At 42.2% G+C, this 19,165-nt stretch overlaps 1 protein-coding gene across 2 annotated transcripts in view; it reads right to left on the bottom strand.

Annotated features, from left to right (window-relative positions):
* Positions 1 to 1,118: 1,118 nt before the first annotated feature.
* The window catches only part of zgc:101716 (uncharacterized protein LOC492784 homolog), a 35,757-nt gene continuing 17,710 nt past the window's right edge, over positions 1,119 to 19,165 (bottom strand). Inside the window, exons 3-6 of one of the 2 annotated variants that reach the window (XM_063056228.1) lie at positions 16,489 to 16,632; positions 12,351 to 12,889; positions 8,124 to 8,256; positions 1,119 to 3,904 (exon numbers count right to left, since the gene is read on the bottom strand). In XM_063056228.1, coding sequence (XP_062912298.1) covers positions 3,737 to 3,904; positions 8,124 to 8,256; positions 12,351 to 12,889; positions 16,489 to 16,632 — 984 coding nt within the window. In that variant the 3' untranslated portion in view covers positions 1,119 to 3,736. Of the gene's footprint in view, positions 3,905 to 8,123; positions 8,257 to 9,823; positions 10,773 to 12,350; positions 12,890 to 16,488; positions 16,633 to 19,165 lie in introns of those variants that run through there. The other variant, XR_010018964.1, reaches the window with a different exon arrangement.

The following is a 19,165-nucleotide window of genomic DNA, read 5'->3' as shown; positions in this document are numbered from 1 at the left end:
TAGAGTGGATAGGGGAGAACCAGTGGATGTGGTATATTTGGATTTTCAAAAGGCTTTTGACAAGGTCCCACATAGGAGATTAGTGTGCAAACTTAAAGCACACGGTATTGGGGGTAAGGTATTGGTGTGGGTGGAGAATTGGTTAGCAGACAGGAAGCAAAGAGTGGGAATAAACGGGACCTTTTCAGAATGGCAGGCGGTGACTAGTGGGGTACCGCAAGGCTCAGTGCTGGGACCCCAGTTGTTTACAATATATATTAATGACTTGGATGAGGGAATTAAATGCAGCATCTCCAAGTTTGCGGATGACACGAAGCTGGGTGGCAGTGTTAGCAGTGAGGAGGATGCTAAGAGGATGCAGGGTGACTTGGATAGGTTGGGTGAGTGGGCAAACTCATGGCAGATGCAATTTAATGTGGATAAATGTGAAGTTATCCACTTTGGTGGCAAAAATAGGAAAACAGATTATTATCTGAATGGTGGCCGATTAGGAAAAGGGGAGGTGCAACGAGACCTGGGTGTCATTATACACCAGTCATTGAAAGTGGGCATGCAGGTACAGCAGGCGGTGAAAAAGGCGAACGGTATGCTGGCATTTATAGCGAGAGGATTCGAGTACAGGAGCAGGGAGGTACTACTGCAGTTGTACAAGGCCTTGGTGAGACCACACCTGGAGTATTGTGTGCAGTTTTGGTCCCCTAATCTGAGGAAAGACATCTTTGCCATAGAGGGAGTACAAAGAAGGTTCACCAGATTGATTCCTGGGATGGCAGGTCTTTCATATGAAGAAAGACTGGATGAACTGGGCTTGTACTCGTTGGAATTTAGAAGATTGAGGGGGGATCTGATTGAAACGTATAAGATCCTAAAGGGATTGGACAGGCTAGATGCAGGAAGATTGTTCCCGATGTTGGGGAGGTCTAGAACGAGGGGTCACAGTTTGAGGATAGAGGGGAAGCCTTTTAGGACCGAGGTTAGGAAAAACTTCTTCACACAGAGAGTGGTGAATCTGTGGAATTCTCTGCCACAGCAAACTGTTGAGGCCAGTTCATTAGCTATGTTTAAAAGGAAGTTAGATATGGCCCTTGTGGCTACAGGGGTCAGGGGGTATGGAGGGAAGGCTGGGTTCTGAGTTGGATGATCAGCCATGATCATAATAAATGGCGGTGCAGGCTCGAAGGGCCGAATGGCCTACTCCTGCACCTATTTTCTATGTTTCTATGTTTCTATGTTTCTATGTTTCTATGTTTCTATGTGGAGAGAGAAACTGTTTCACTTTCCACAGTTGCTGACTGACCTGCTGAGACCATGCACGTGTTCTTCCCCTGCATGGTTTGTGGGCCCAGGACTTTGCACAACATCCATCTATCCACAATCCTGAGGCTGCTGCCTCTTCCCCTCACTAGCTGTCTGCTCCAGCACGGCACCCAAGTGCGGACCAGCACAGGACAGGGACCCTAGCAGTGAGGAAAGCCAGCTACACTCACACAATGACTCCAACAACTGCTGAGCTGTCCTCAGGTATCTAACACTGGTGTCACTCCTACTGATCTCTGACACAGACCATCAGCAGCAGCTGTTTCAAAGAGGAAGACAAAGTTTAAAAAAAAACTGATAAGAAGTCTTATATTTAAACACCAATAAACAAATTGAAACTCAATTAAAAACACGGAAGCTAAATACTAATTAAAAACCTGCTATCCCAATGCACCGAATGTTCTTGCAACAGGGTTGACCCGGCACAGGCTCAGAAGCCATTTTCTAAGTTTGAGAGCTGCTTCGTTAGGCTCCGAAGGGGTACTCACAGCTCAAGTAGAGGACAGAGGTTGCTGTGTTAGTTTAGGAAACTGGAACTTCCATAGTGTATGTGAGTCGCAGCATCAATGTGGGCAGATCCATCTAAATATCGGTCAAGATCCTAATCACATGAGCTCTGTGGTCCTAACTCTAGGACTGCTCCAGGTTAAATTCATTCAAACCAATTCCCAATCAGTACCTCAGACATGAATTTCAAGCAAGGAACGTTCAACAGTGATCAGGTGTGGACATCCTGGTGGCTCTGACCTGCGTACACGTAGACTGAAACCAATGGACACAGACTATCAAACCCAAGAACACCACAGTTCTGTACAACCCTGGCTTTTCACCTCATATGTTCAGAGAACAAGCCAGTATAATAATAATCACATCCTCTTAACTTTTGAAGTCTTCATTTGCGTCCCCCTCCTTTACATCTACAACTTGCTTGTTAATAAGCAGCAAGAACTTTAATCTCTAAGGCATTTTGAACACGGCTTTCACAAGCTTCGAATGTCCCAAAGCACTTTACAACCAATGAAGCATGTTCATTATTGTAATATCAGAAATGCAATGGCCAAATTGTGCACAGCAAGCTCTCACAAAGAGTAATCCATTTTATGCTAGATGAGGGATCAAGAGGGCCAGGTCATGCAGAATGCCAAGCACTTTATTCAGCGTAACAAGATACTTTGCAACCACTTTAATCTGCTAAAAGATTCTTAACTTAACACTCTACTGAAGCGCAGCACCTCTGAAAGTGTGGCATCCCTGTTGTACTTCACTGGGAATGTCAGTTTAAGTTACATGTTCGGTATGTATTCACAACACAAACCTGATGACCCAAGTTTATATGTACAGCAAGGTGACATAACAACTCAACAATGTGTAGTAGAAAATGTGGGGAAACAAAATTTAAATTATTACATGGACATGTCAGTCCATGGTCTCTTCTACTGTTGTGATGAGGCCACACTCAGGTTGGAGGAGCAACACCTTATATTCCGTCTGGATATCCTCCAACTTGATTGCATGAATATTGATTTCTCGCACTTCCGGTAATGTTCCCTCCCCTTACCATTCCCTCTCCCACCTTACCTGCCAATCACCCCCTCTGGTGCTCCTCCCACTTCTCTTTCTTCCATAGCCTTCTGTCCTGTCAGATTCCCCCTGCTCCAGCCCTTTACCAATTTCCCAGCTCTTTACCCCCACCCCCGATTTCACCTATCACCTCGTGTTTCTTCCTCCCTCCCTCCATCTGGCTCATCTTTTTTCCCTCCAGTCCTGCTGAAGGGTCTCAGCTCAAAACTTTGACTATACTCTTTTCCATAGATCCTGCCTGGCCTGCTGAGTTCCTCCAACATTTTGGCTGTGTTGCTTAGATTTTCATCATCTGCAGATTTTCTCTTGTCTTTAATTATTCCCTCTGCTCATGTTCTCCATTTACAGAAAATTTAGGATCACATTAAATAGTAATAAAACTGTGGGGAGAAAATCATGCTGTTAGAATATTTTAAATACAGATGCTGAAATCACTGTACAAGAAGATTACTCTTCACACAGCTGGTGACTGGATTATACTAGAGGTCTTACAGTAACAAGCGCCTGTTTTCTGAACACATTGCTAGCGATATCACTGACAGGACTCAAGTGAACAGTGTTTTATCAATGAATTCTGCAGAGGTAAAGTACAAATCAGCTTGTTTCGTACGCCACTTCTGAAATCCAACTGCTTCAGTAAGGCTGTGCAAAGCATAATCAATCCACCATAAGACTGTGATCTTGTTTTGTACTTCACCACTCTGGCCTAGAGGGCTCTGCATTTTGCTCAACTCACCAAAGCAGCACATTTCTTTAACTGTCCACAATAAACACAGTCTCCTTGGCAATGATCAAGCCACATTTGCAATACTCAAAGCTCTTCTTTTCTCTCCCCACCCTACCATGGCAGGAAAATATAGTGAGTCTTCTTAAACCACCTTTCCTCAAAGTCCGAGCCTGTCTCAATGTTAACGTTGGATAAAGCAGATGAATTGGGAAAAGCAGCACATCCTTCAGCATCAGCACCATTCTTGATCTTCTCTGACAATAGGTCCTTCCCCATTGTCTAAAAGAAATGGTAAATACATTTAATACATATTGAAACAAACAAAATACTTACAATTCCTTAAGGAAGCTAGTACCAGATCTACTTTCCCCCACCCTCCCAGACAGTGGAATCTCCATCCCTACATCCTGCTGATTTAAGAAAAAGTTTCATTTATCTCCTGAATCTTTTTCAATTTCCAGATTTGATCCAGCGCTCTCCCATCTCTCACTAGATACAATCCTACAACATATAAATACAATGTAGCTTCCTATTTAATTATTTTTAATTTCAGCATGTAGTTTTGCTTATTAGATATTAATAAGTTATTACTGTAAAAACACTATTTATGGCAAAATTATACAAATCCAATGGCAATGTTAAAGAAGTATTACCCACATTAAAACAATTCAATATTAACCTCTGAGAACAAGTAGGCTCCAGTTAAAATTCTGTTCAGCTATTACATGCTAATAACGGTGCTCAGTCAACAGAAGTTTTTTTTCAGCCTTTTTCATATGAAATTAAATTTATAGTGTCAGAGTTAATATCAAATTTAAATTAAAATATTACTCCTTCTATCTGGTCAAGGAACTGAAGTGAATAGTGGTTGGAAGAGGGAAAGCACTAATAAATGTGAAGTACTCTGTTGCCACTGATGTTCCTATACCCCTTGTCCTCTGAAACATTTTCTAATTATGAGTGAGGTTAGTGTGATTTGCCACACTGAAAACTATTGTCCATACAGGAGAAATTAAAGTTACTTGGAAATTCAGGATGAGAATGAGATTTAAAATTGCTGACTTAAGTTATGTGAAATTTGTTGTTTTGTGGCAGTGCAAAGACATAAAATTGCTATAAATTATAAAAATAAATAGTTCAAAATAAAGGAAAAATGAGGCGGTGTTCGTGGACCATTCAGAAATCTGATGGCAGAAGGGAAGAAGCTGTTCCTAAAATGCTGAGCATAGGTTTCAGGCCCCTGTGCCTCCTCCCTGATGACAGTAATTAGAAGAGAGTGTGCCCTGGATTCAGGGCAAAAGTGAGGAAAGTTGTTGCAGAAGATCATTTTAAAGGAGCTGCAGTAGATAAACCAGAGTGATCTCAGGTCTTCAGGGCCGAAGATAATTCAAGTTCATACATTCCAGAAAGATTACCTAATAGGTAACTTGATAGTCCAGACAATTTGGATACGTTCTGATCAATACCTCCTTCTCTGAAAAAGGAATCAATTGAGTAAACCTTCATTACAGCTTCTCAGGACAAATACAGCTTACTAAGGGAAGGAGACAATAGGTTTCCAAGCATGGTTACACTAAAGTTATCAGTTTGCTGTTCCAACCTCCTTGCAATAAAGGCCAAACTCTTTCTAATCATTCAGTCACCTCTTGGCATGGTTCATATTGGGCTGCAGCTAACAATACCCTTAAAATGCAAAAAATCTCCAACATTGCTTCTATCATTCTCTTCTTAAGTGTAGCCTCTTCTCAACGGTCCATTAATGCTCTGAAGTCTTCATATATCAGAGAGGAATTCCATATAACATTTTAAAGTACACCTGGAAATAAGTTGCTACAAACTGCCAAGGAGTGACAAACATAAAATCATCCCAAAGATTCTTTCAAAAATTAAGCTGCTGACATTTAATGCAAGCTTACAGTTCGTTTTGTATTATAACTACTTGTAAAGAGATTTTTTTTTGCATTGAGGATATCCCCAGGAGAGAAAATGAGAAAGCAGTCAACAAGCTTAATCAACTATTATTGCAAAACCGCTCAGTGCTTTCCTAAGAAGTGCATAGGGCAGTGAAGTTTCTAGTCCATACTATAGGGATGTAACTCATGTCTGGAACAGAAGGTCTTCCTAAAGATGTTTTGCATTAAAGACAAACATTAACAAAAATATTCTTTGAGTAAGTTAAATGCAATCCTCCCAGGGTAGCTCCGTGGATAATGAAGGGGATCAAACCACCAGTCTACAGGATACAGTAAATTGTTTTATTTAGAGGACAATTTCCTGTTGCATGCTGTCTCAGTGAAATGAACTTTACTGTTTGTTAACACACTAGGATCACATCCAGATGCTCTTGCTCACAACACGCCAAATTACATGCATATGTTGCAGGCCCAACAACTTTGACATAGTCTAAAATAAACTGTACAATATGTTCTGCCAGGCGAGTCTTTAAACTATATAACCGCAAAGAAACCCTTGCCAAGTGGAATGACATACTTCTAAACTTTAATCATATAGAGTCGTTAAAATGGATCCCAAAGGAAATCAAATAAAATATAACCATCATTTTAAAAAAGCATCCAGAAATATCAATTGTGATATTTTCCGCAAAATCAGAAGCAGATTTGCACCGTTAGACCGCCTCAGAGACCTTTCAAAGTGCTTACTGTTGCAAAGACTTGTTAGGCATGTTAATATGGCAGCGCACTGCAAGGATGCACATGAAGCAAATCTGATGATGTTGGTTAAAGCAAAAATGCCGGCCAGGTGAACTCTCTGAGCATTGAAATAACATGAATGAGATCCTTAATATACATCTGAACAGATCTTACTTTTAACATCACATCCAAAGAAGGATTACTGACAATGCAGCACTCTCCTCTTCTCAATGCTGCCATCAGGCACGAGGTACAGAAGTCTGAAGACCCACACTTCAAGGTTCAACAGCAGTGTCTTCCCCACTGCCATCAGATTCTTGAACTGAGACAAAACACCCTCAACCCCTGCTCTTATTATGTATAATTTATGTCTATATTAACGTGTGTTTGTAAGATACTGTGCTGTTGCTGCAAAAAGGCCAACTTTCATGGCAATTACACCCTGGGTATGTATGCATGACGATGGTAATAAACTTGAAGTTGAATTCTTTCTGCTTTACCTTCAATTCAAATCCATCACTCAGTGCTACGTGCATAATGACCTGGGTCAAGATGAAGACTCAGAGCTGCGCTTAAATCTATGAATTTAGCAATCATTCCAAAAGATGGAAATTTCACAGGTCACTAAAATCTATTTGGCTGTGTATAAAGAAATGTCCATGACCAATACAGTCCCCATACATAGCTACAAGGATCTGCACCAAATTTCACTTATTTGTCACTTGTGAGGCAGCCATCATGTAAAACTATATAAAACTTTGGCTAGGCCACACTTGGAGATTGTGTCTATTTCTAGTCATCCCGTTACAGGAAATATGTGGAGGCTTTGGAAAGGGTGCAAAAGAGATTTACCAGGATGCTGCCTGGATTAGAGGGTATGAGCAAAGAAAAAGGAGAGGCTGTAGAAACTTGCCTTGTTTTCTCTGGCGTGTGGGAGGCTGAGGAGAGACCTGAAAGATATTTATAAAATTGCACAAGGAATAGATAGGGAAGATAGTAGATTCCTTTTCCTAGGGTAGCAATGCTAAGTACTAGAGGCCAGGTACTTGTGGTGGGGGGAGGAGTTTAAATGAGACATGAAGAGATTTTTTTTTAAACATACAGAGAGTGTTAGGTGTTTGGAATGGGCTGTCAGGGGCAGTGGTGGAAGCAGGTATGAGAGTGGTATTTGTTAAACGTCACATGAATCTGCAGAGAATGAAGGGATATGGGCCAAGTACAGGTAGAAGAGATTTAGTTAAATTTGGTATCATGTTCTAGGCAGACATGGTGGGCCAATTAGCCTGTTCCTGTGCTGTATACTGTCCTATTCTCTGTGTGAGACTGCAGATATACAGTATATAGGCCCAAGATTAAAGTGTACCAAATTTTGGAAGCAGAATAAAATATACAGACTCAAAGACATTGTACTTTAGGACCTGTGACTGAAGACAAATTTCTATTCACTGCAGTTTAAAAGAAAACGATGCCAGTTATCTTACCTGTAGGAGCTCTTGGTATTGAGAAACTCACTCAGTTTCTGGTATATAAAAGGGTGACACGGTAGTGTAGTGGTTAACACAACACTTTACCGTACAGGCAACCCAGGTTCAACTCCCGGCACTGCACGTAAGGAGTTCGTACGTTCTCCACGTGACCGTGTGGGTTTTCTTCGGGTGCTCCTGTTTCCTCCCACAGTCCAAAGACAAGCTGGCTGGTAGGTTAATCGGTCATTGTAAATTGTCCTGTGATAAGGCTAAGGTTAAATTGAGGAAGTGCTGGGCAGTGCAGCTCGAAGGGCCAATTCCACAATGTGTCTCAATAAAATAAATACAAATACACACTCAAACAACCAAAGCTCACTGTACCTTGGTTAGGACATTCAGCAACTCTTCACTCTGATACAGCCTGCTGAGCTGCTGACTGATCTCTTCCTGCACAGCCTGGCTCCTCTCCAGGACAAATGATGTCTGCTGAGGCTTCATCATCTGCAACAGAAGTCTGAGCACAGACAATTTCATAAGCTAGCTGTTCACACTGCAGAGAGAGCTATAACAGATCGTTAAGCAATATGTCAAAGGCAAAGCCCAGTCAGTCTCGGCTCATCTTGCACTGATGAGTTGAAACTCACTTTAATGAATCTAGTCAAACTCAACAACTGCATTTAGTAACAAAAATATCTCAAAGGGCTACCTTTGAGGTTTTTGTTTTAGGACACAAGATGGAAACACAAGAGTACAGATGCTGCCTGACCTGCTGAGTTCCTCGAGCATTATTTCTTGCTTTAATACACAAGATCTTCAATCGGAACACTTATGGATCACAACATTTCTGGATTTTGGACAGTAATCACATCTGCTACATTGTAGGGACCATATCTGGGAGAGTCAGAGAGTAGTTGTCTCATAGCTATCTCCCCTTTGAATGCAAGCGTGAATGTGATGAGAGTTTCTGCAGTGTGTCTTTTTCAGCATCATAGCTGGATATTCAATTCAGCTGAATTCATTGTCATATAAAAACAGGAAACAATGAAATTCCTTGCTTGTGTGAAGCTGGCACAGCGAACAGTAATAATAAATAAAGCAATGAGCAACAACAGGAAAAACAAAGGCATCCATCGATTGCAAACTATGTATGATATCTCCAGAAGACTGAAGATATATTAGAGATGAACAGAGTCATTAATGTGCAAAGTTTAGAGGATAATAGAGCAAAGCTTTGAGCAACAGTGATGGACCAGGCCCTTAACCCAGAGGACAATGGATCAATAACATTGTTTCTGTGCTTAATGTTAGTCCTGACGCAGGGTTTTGATCCAAAATATTGATAACTCTTTTCCTCCTGACTTGCTGAATTCCTCCAGCAAAGGTCAAGGTAGATTTATTATCGAAGTACGTTATACAATACACTCAGTGGCTACTTTCTAGGTACACCTGCTCATTAGTGCAAATATATAATCCGCTCATAATGTGGCAACAACTCAATGCAAAATGTATGCAAGATCAAGAGGTTCAGTTATAGTTTAAACCCAACATCAGAATGACAAAGAAATGTAATCTAAGTGACTGTGGAATGATTTCTGGTGCCAGATGGGGTGGTCTGAGTATCTCAGAAACTGCTGACCTCCTGGGATGTTCTAGAGTTTACAGAGAACGGTGCATCTACTGCCCTCACAGCGTGTTGTAAACAAAGCTAGACAGGGGCTCAAAACTGTTCACAATACTCAAGGTGAGGTCTCACCAATGCCTTATAAAGCCTCAGCATCACAGCCTTGCTCTTGTATTCTAGACCTCGAAATGAATGCTATCATGGCATTTGCAAAAGCCAGCTTACCAACAGGAAGTGATGCGTGTACAAAACAAGCAGCATCTCTAGAGGCAGAACAGTGCGGGAAACAAAAAAACATCCAGTGAGTGGCAGTTCTGTGGGCAAAAATGCCATGTTAATGAGAGAAGTCAAGAGGAGAATGGCCAGACTGTTTCGAGCTAACAGGAAAATGACAGTAACTCAAATAACCACACGTTACAAGTAGGGTGGAGAAAAGCATCTCTGAACGTACAATACGAACCTCGAAGTGGATGGGCTAGAGTAGCAGAAGATCAACACTGGGTTCTCCTCCTGTGTCTAATAAAGTGGACACTGAGTGTACGTCGCTAAATATTACTCTAAGATTTATTTCTTGTGGGCCTTCAAAGTAGAACAAAGAAATATAATAGAATTGATGAAAAACTACACATAAAGACCGACAATGTGCAAAAGACGCCAAACTGCAAAAAAAACCCACAACTAATAATAAATTAATTAATGAACAATATTGAGAACATGAATTACAGAGTCGTGGGGCAGCATGGTAATGTAGTGGTTAGCACAACACTTCACAGTACCACTGACCAGGATTCAATTTCTGCCGCTGCCTGCATGGAGTGTTGACGTTCTCCCCGTGACTGTGAGGATTTCCTCCGGGTGCTTCAGTTTCTTCCCACAGCCCAAAAGATGCCTGTATTGGTCATTGTAAATTCTCCCGTGATTATGCTCAGATGAAAATCGGGAGTTGCTGAGCGGTGCAGCTTGAAGGGCCAGAAGGGCCTATTCCATGACATAACTCAACAAATTAAAAATGAGTCTGCAGGTTGTGGAATCAGTTCAAAGTTGAGGTGAGTGAAGTTATCCATTCTGGTTCAGGAGCCTGATGGTTGAAAGGTAATAACTGTTCCTGAATCTGGTGGCGTGGGACCTAAGGCTCCTGTACCTCTTTCCCGATGGCAGCAATGAGAAGACAGCAAGGCCTGGATGGTGGGGGTCCTTGATGATGAAAGCTGCTTTCTTGTGGCAGCTCTCCTTGTAGATGAGCTCAAAGGTGGGGAGGCCATTAGTGTTTCCATACCAGACTGCGATACAGCTAGTCAGGGTGCTCATCACTGAGGATCTATAGACGTTTGTCAAAGTTTTAGATGATATGCCGAATCAACGTAAACTTCTTAGAAAGTTGAGGCACCGCTGGTCCCAGAACAGATCCTCTGAAATGGTAACACCAAGGAATTTAAAGTTACCGACCCTCTCCACTTCCTAACCCCTAAAGAGCACTGGCTCATGGACCTCTGGTTTCCTCTTGCAGATTGTTTTGCTCCAGATTCCAGCATTTGCATTCTCTGGTGTCTCCGTGCAGCACATGACTCTTACTCTTAGCCATCTTTCTGCACGCCTGCTCCAAGAAACTAACTTAGGAATGTGTTGATCAACTTATACTGCCCCCATGTTTGATAGCACCCAGCTAAATAATGTCTCCTTTAAATAACATCCTTGACTTGTCCATGGAACTCACCCTCTGTGTCTCACGACAACTCAATTTGTGTTCTGTCACTGCAGAACTAATCGAGCTGGAGAGGTTGCTGCATCGGCCATCTTCCAAACCAAGGGGGTCACAAGCACTGGATCTGATACCCTGCCCACGGACTGCCATCTTGGCCTTCAGGCAGCTGGAAAATCTTTATGGACTATTTCTAAATGCCTCTGAAATAATTAAACTTGAATACTTTAACTTATTTGTATAGATTTGAAAAATTAATCAAACAATGAAAATAGCTTAATCTACTAGAAATGATTAAAAAAACTAAAAACTAATAACGAAAAATAAAGGAAGTTAATTGAGGTTGGTACTCCCATTCAAGTAACCCCAGAACAGAGCATCTATGTTTCAGCCCAGTACATCAGTGCTCATCTCAGAGGAATGTTAAGATGCATTTTGTAATACACTTATAGAGGATCCAGACAACAGTAAAACTGCAAGCCAGAAAAGGCCAGCAGTTCCTAAAGCAAGCAAAAACAGACCAATTAACTGTTCATAATAAAGAATGGCTGGAACCTAATAACTGGCTTAATTTGAACCTTTTTAAGTATATTGTGATCAATAATACAAAAACCTTTCTGACTCAGAACATGGCAGAATTTATGTTTTTAAGAATTTTTTAAAATTGTGGCATATACTTCCAAACCTTTATCCAGTTCCTCTTTCCCTTATTGTATTTGTCTGTCTATACCCAAAATGAATGTAAATCAGTCCCTCACTCCTCTGTTTACTGAGATCCCAGATCTCCTGTTGCCCTCCATGTAACAATGATTTCCACTTTCAGCAAGTCACAATATTTTGAAGTGAAGAATGTAAGACAATGTTTGACTAAAGGATGTGTTGTATGCTGCCAGCAACAATGAGATAAATTATTGCAAAAGGAAAATACTGCAGATATTAAAAGTCTGAAATGAAAAGAGATGAAAAAGATGCTGGAAATCCTCAGCAGCTGAGTCAATGTCTGTGAAGAGAAACAGTAAGATCATTCACAAGAAATGCTGACACAAGACACTGCAGACGTTGGAATCTGCAGCAAAATACAAACAGCTGGAGGAATAGAGTCCATTCCCTCCACAGATGCTGTCTGATCTGCTGAATTCCTCCAGTAATTTGTTCTTCTTTTGGATGGGAAATATTAACTGTAACTGCATTTGTTTATCCACAGATGCTGCCTGACCTGCTGAGTATTTCCAAACCAGTTCTGACAAACAACACATCTACAAATGTAGTTTACATGCTGAGAACATACCTTGCTCTCACAAAGGACGAATATGCAAATAGCCACAGATGTTGCAGCTCTCCTCCAATTTTGGACTCCATGTTAGCGGCAATGATTGAACAGGATGATGAACCATTCACTGGCTCCAGTGGCTTTCTACTTCTTGTCAGCATCAGAACTGAATGCTCTTCTGTGGACACACTTGCAGAGCACACCAACTGCCTTTCACAAGTCTCCGACATGGGAGATCTTTTGCTTTCACCTTGCAGCCGTGCACAGTCAGGTCCAGTTTTAGAGGATTCTGCCTCTCTTGCTGACTGCTGTGATGTTCTAAGGCAGTGCCCGCCCTTGCAGTCTGGGACAGGTGGTGCTGTTGGCGATGATAAACCTTGAGCAAGACCAAGGTAGGCTTCAGCTATCTTCTTCCAATACCACGGGTTGAGCGGATGCAAGGAAATTAACTGTTGTAAACAGCAAAGCTCTTGCATCAGATTTCCGGCATTGTGATAAATTTTAATGTTGAGATTAAGAACCGTGGTGAGGTGGTCTGTGTTTGTTACTTCAGATCTCTTTGGGAAAAAAAACACAACAAACAGAATTAAAGAGGTCTAAGTATTTAAGATACATCAACGCAAGCAAGAAATTGAGCTAGAAGTGATGCGTACTTAACTTTGCACTGCAATTAGTGTTTATTGCACCTAGAACGCAAAGTTACTGAATGAGACAACAACACTGGCTATAGGTCAATCGCAGGTGGTGATTTTTCCAACTGATAAAATTCCCCTTTAAACAGTCCCACAAATTTCCCCTTCTAAACTATTAAGAGGCATCTAGACGTACTTGAATGAGCAGACATAGAGGGACATGAAATTAATGCAAGGAAATATTATTCACACAGGTGGGCACGATGGCCAGAATAGATCTGACGGGCTGAAAGGCCTGTTTCAATGCTGCACAATTCTATGACTCATTATCATTTCAGTCAGCTAGCTATACTTCTGAATAAGCTCGTCAACCCTCAGTGTGGAGGAGCAACACCTTATATTCCATCTGGGTAGCCTCCAACCTGATGGCATGAATATTGATTTCTCCTCCAGTAAACACATTCCAACCCTCCCCACCCCCGCATTCCCTACTCTGACCTTTTACCTCTTCTCACTTTCCTATTACTTCCTCCTAGGCCCCCTCCTCCTGTGATCCACTCTCCTCTCCTACCAGATTCCTTCTATCACCTTCCAGCTAGCCTCTTTCCTCTCCACAACCTTTTTATTCTGGTATCTTCCCCCTTCTTTCTCAGTCCTGAAGAAGGGTCTCAGCCAAAACGTCGATTATCTATTCATTTCCATAGATGCTGCCTGACCTGCTGAGTTCCTCCAGCATTTTGTGTGTGTTGCTCTGGATTTCCAGAATCTGCACTTTCTCATGTTTATAGTTAACAATTTGCTTACTTATATTTACTCCTGTTTTCCATCGGAGAATGGACTTCCAATAAACCTAGTTTTTTTTGTACTCAGGCTGATTGCCAGGCATATCTTCCTGCTCTGCATTTCACAACTCCCACATCTTTTTGTCTGGGTTCTTTTATTTATGTTCTCACTCTGACTATGCTCATTCACTCATTATCCAGACAGCCTGTTTACAGTTTATCCCATGGTCACATCTGTTTCAGTCTATCAGAGCCACCCTCCTTCCCCAACCTTTGCAAGCTTCTTTTGTCTCCTTTTCAGTTCTGACGAAGGGTCTCTGACCTGAAACTTAAAACTCTGGTTCTCTTCCCACAGATGCAACCCGACCTGCAGGGTACTTACAGCATTTTCCGTTTTTGTTTTTGTTCCAACACCTGCAGCTTTGCTGATTTTCACCGACCTCCTTTAATAACACAATCATCATCCTTCCAATCTGTGACCCCTTTAGGAACAGTCTTAGCTCGAATCACAGAGTCATACAGCACATAAGTAGGTCCTCTGGCACGACTGTTCCATGCCACGATAACACACACAAGGTGCTGGAGGAACTCAGTGGGTCAGGCAGCATCTATGGAAATGAATAAACGGTTGATGTTTCGGGCCGAGAGCCTCCTTCAGGAATCATGTCAATCTGCCCATCTAAGCTAGTCCATCTACCTGTGTTTGCCTCCTATCTCTCTAAAGCTTTCTTATCCATGTCCCTGTCCAAGTACCTTTTAAAAATTGGTATCGTCCCTGCCTCCAACACTTTTTCTGCCAGCTCATTCGATACGTGCACCAAGCTCTGTGCGAAAAAGCTGCTGCTTGGGCCACTTCTAAGTCTTTCCCAGAGTTGGAACATGCTGGTACGCACCAATGAAAACATGCTGTCCGGATCCATCACAACTCAGTACAGCAACTGCACTGCCCAAGACCGCAAGAAACGGCAGAGAGTTGTGGACTCAACTTGGTCCATCACAAAGACTAGTCTCCCTTCCACCAACTTCCTACTGCCTCAGGAAAGCAGCCAACAGAATGAAAGACCCCTCCACCTCTGTTGTTCTCTCTTCTTCACCTTCCATCAGAGAGAAGATACAAAAGCATGAAAATGCACACCACCAGGCTCAATTCTATCCCATTGTCATTACAGACCTGTTGTGATAAAAATGAACTCTTGATCTTGGCCCTTGTACCTTTTTGCCTACCTGCAGTCCACTTTCTCTTTATCTGTAACTGTAGCACAAACACTATATTTTACAGTCTGTTATTGCATTTCCCCTGTACTACATCAAAGTGCTTACCTTTTGCAATGATCTGTACGGATAGCATGTAAAACACAGCTTTTCATTGTACCTCGGTACAGGTGACAATAATAAACCTATTAATAAAGAGGTCCACTGTTCCAACACTGCAACGTGCAGCAAGCCTACACTGGACTGCAAATATTTCACATCTCCACAGAAACTTAACTTAGTTGGTGTTTTATAAGGCGTTGTCTATGGTCATATGATTGCCAGACTGTTATCTAGGTTTAAAATCTGCTTAGAATAATATTTTACTTTCTAGCATCAACACAAAGATGCGTTGCATATTTCTGATAATACTAATCGTTAACATATTCTAATTTCTCCTGTTTAATTCTTTCAGGTAAAAAGGGAAGATTGGTTCTCCAAAGCAGTGAAACAGCCCATTAACTGCTGATTCTTTTATTATTGTCACTTTTGGTGAGATACAGTGAAAATATTTTGTTTGCATGCCATTACATCCAGAAGTACAGTCCTGTGCAAAAGTCTCAGGCACATATATATAGCTTGGGTGCCTAGGACTTTTATACTGTGTATTTGTCAATGTGGAGCAGAGAGCGAGTTTGTAAATCTGGCAGGATGTCGGGAATGGTGAGGGTGGGGCGCTGCGGTGGGGGGTGGTGTGGACAAGTGGCTAGGAGTGCCAGAGGTGGGGGGTGGTGCAGGAGCAGACACACCCAGCACTGAGATACCAGGCAAGATCATTTGATTCCAAACAATTAGTTTATTGATCATCACAGAATCCCTCTCTTGTGCTTCGTGCTCCCTCACCTCTCTCCCTCCCCTTTTCCCAAACAAGCTTCTGTTCTCCACGCCCCTTTCCCACTTTCAGTCCACAATACAAATCCGTATCATAATCAAGTTTATCATCACTCATATATGTCATGTTGCTTTTCGGCGGCAGCTGTACAGTGCAATAAAAGACTCTTATATGGTGTATTTGTCAACGTGGAGCAGAGAGCGAGTTTGTAAATCTGGCGGGAACAAAGGATGCAAAAGTCTTGGGCACACTAACTATATATACGTGCATAGTACTGTACATTGAGAAGTACTAAAGGAAAGACAAAATGCTGAATGTAATGTGATGTAGTAAACACCACAGTCAATATACATAGAGCAAACTTCCACAATACATACAGCTTATTGGCTGTAGAGAGAAATGCTGGTCAGCACTCCCCCTACTTTTTTTTTGGAAACAGTGCTGTTGGAACTCATATTGACCTCAAGAAGTTTCTCAAGCAAAAGTTGTGACTTTCACTATTGCCGAAATTACCATAATCATCAAGCCTTGTGCATTTGAGCCCATGACCTTCCAACTCAGCGCTGATGGAGTTACTCTGTCACTTTGTGACACTTACCATAGAATTTGTAGCCGCTAAAATGTTAGTTTAATTTTGCATTGACATTGTTATGACTAACCAATTCTTGTGCTATATCCAAGGCATCTTCGTCTCTGCCAAGATAGCTTAGACATCGAGCTCGAGCCTCCTGTAGGTCTCTTCTAAGAGCTATATTTGAGTCTGGAACAAGAGCCAGGCTACTGGCATATTCACATAGTGCTTTCTGTGGAAAGGAAAAAAGGTATAGCTTAATAATCATGATATCGTCAGCAGACATCAAATGAAGTTCTTTTTATCATTTCGGCTAATAACAAAACATAAAGCAAAAGAAAACAACAGCTGGTTTTATTTCTAATTTGTCAATGCATGTGGAGTTGGAGCAGGGGTGCATGAAAAGAGCTACTTTTTAATCAGGGCGGCAACTGAGATTTCAAAAGCAGAGTTTTGCAGCAGTTTTTCTAATTGGAGGTGCAACCAATCAATAACAGGGATTCATTAGGAAGGGCCAATAAGAATAACTCAAGTTCAAGCAGAGTGGCCATTAATTTTGGAGAGTGCCAAAGTGGCTTTGGCTCAGCAGGCTAAGGTGAGGTAGATTGTCTTGTACGTTGTTCTCTCTGTGTTCTTATTTGATCATTCCTCATCTATTAGAGCGGAGTATAGTAAGAATGGTTCCAGGGGCAGTATTTTGTACAGCTTGAGGGACGTGGGGAGACCTCCAGTCTCCCAGATAAACACAACTGCTCCAAGTATACTGAACTACAGGTCCTGCGACAACATACTAAGGAACTGGAGCTGCAGCTCGATGACCTTTGACTTATACGGGAGAATGAGGAGGTAATAGATAGGAGATTCTGAGATAGTCACCCTTAGGTTTCAGGAGACGGGTAACTAGGTGACTGTCAGGAGGAGGAGGGGAAGTGCACAGCCAGTGCAGAATATACCTGTGGCTGTTCTGTTCCCCTCAATAACAAGTACACAACTTTGGATACTACTGAGGCGGGGGGGGGGGGGGTGACCTGCCGGTGGTGAGGGGGGAGCCACAGTGACCAGGTCTCTGGCACTGAGTGTGGTGCTGTGGCCCAGAAGAGCAGAGAGGTGGAGAGGACTGCAGTATTGATTAGAGATTCTACAGTCAGAAGAACAGAGATGAGGTTCTGCGGGTCCAATAGGGACACCCAGATGGTAAGTGGCCTCTAGGTGTCAGGGTCAAGGATGTCTTGGATTGGGTCTGTGATATACTCAAAGGGAGAGAGTGAGCAGCCAGAATTTTTGGTACATATTCACAGCAATGACATAGGTAGGCAAGGTGAGGAGGTTCTGAAGAGAGATTTTAATGAGCTAGGTAAAAAGCTGAGAAACAGGACCTCCAAGGTAGCAATCTCAAGATTGCTGCCTGTGCTACGTGCCAGTAAGGGTACGAATAGGAGATTTGGCAGGTGAATGTGTGGCTAAGGAACTGGTTCAGGAAGCAGGGGGTTAGATCAATGGATCATTGGGATTATTTTCTAGGGAAGGTTTGACTTATACAAAAGGGACTGTTTACACCTGAACCAGCGGGGACCCAATATCCTTGAGGGCAGATTGGCTAGAGTTGTTCAGACACATTTAATCTAATTTGGCAGGGGGACGGGAACCGGAGTGATAGGGCTGAAGATGAGGTAGTTGGTTTACAAACAGAGGCAATGTGCAGTAAGACTCCTAACAAGGAGGGGCTGATGAAAGGGTAAAATAATAGTCAACAGAATGAGTTTCAATGTAAAAAGTGGACAACATCGAAAATGGTGAATACAGGACTAAAGGTGGTATATTTGAATGCGCGCAGTATGTGGAACGAGGTCGATGTACTTGTAGCAGTTATAGATTGGCAGGTATGATGTTGTAGGTATCACTGAATCATGGCTGAAAGAAGAATATAGTTGGGAGCTTGATGTCCAAGGATACACATTGCATTGAAAGGACAGGCAACCAGGAAGGCGGAGGAGGTGGCGTTGCTCTGTTGGTAAGAAATGAAATCAAACCATTAGAAAGAGATGACATGGGGTCAGCAGGTGTTGAAGCATTGTGGATAGAACTAAGGAACTGCAAGGGTTAAAAGACCCTGATGGGAGTTGTATACAGACCCCCAAACAGTGGTAAGGATGTGGTCTACAAGTTACAATCAGAGATGGAAAATGCATGCCAAAAGGGCAATTTTACAACAGACATGGGGAATTCCAATATGCAGGTAGATCGTGAAAATCAGGTCGTGCGGGATTCCAAAACAGGAAATTTTTACAATGTCTACCAGATGGCTTTTTAGAACAGCTCATGGTTGAGCCCACTAGGGGATCAGCTATTCTGGACTGGGTGTTGTGCAATGAAACAGAATTGATTAGAGAGCTCAGGGTAAAATAACCCAAAGGGAAAAGTAATCATAATTTGATTGAATTTACCCTGAAATTTGAGAAGGAGAAGCTAAAGTCAGATGTACCAGTAATAGAAACATAGAAACATAGAAAATAGATGCAGGAGTAGGCCATTCAGCCCTTCGAGCCTGCACCGCCATTTATTATGATCATGGCTGATCATCCAACTCAGAACCCCGCCCCAGCCTTCCTTCCATACCCCCGACCCCTGTAGCCACAAGGGCCATATCTAACTCCCTCTTAAATATAGCCAATGAACTGGCCTCAACTGTTTCCTGTGGCAGAGAATTCCACAGATTCACCACTCTCTGTGTGAAGAAGTTTTTCCTAATCTCGGTCCTAAAAGGC

Source organism: Mobula hypostoma, chromosome 1 (genome assembly GCF_963921235.1).
Source record: "Mobula hypostoma chromosome 1, sMobHyp1.1, whole genome shotgun sequence".
Taxonomy (NCBI): Eukaryota; Metazoa; Chordata; class Chondrichthyes; order Myliobatiformes; family Myliobatidae; genus Mobula; species Mobula hypostoma.
This window is presented reverse-complemented; position numbering and strand designations above follow the sequence as displayed.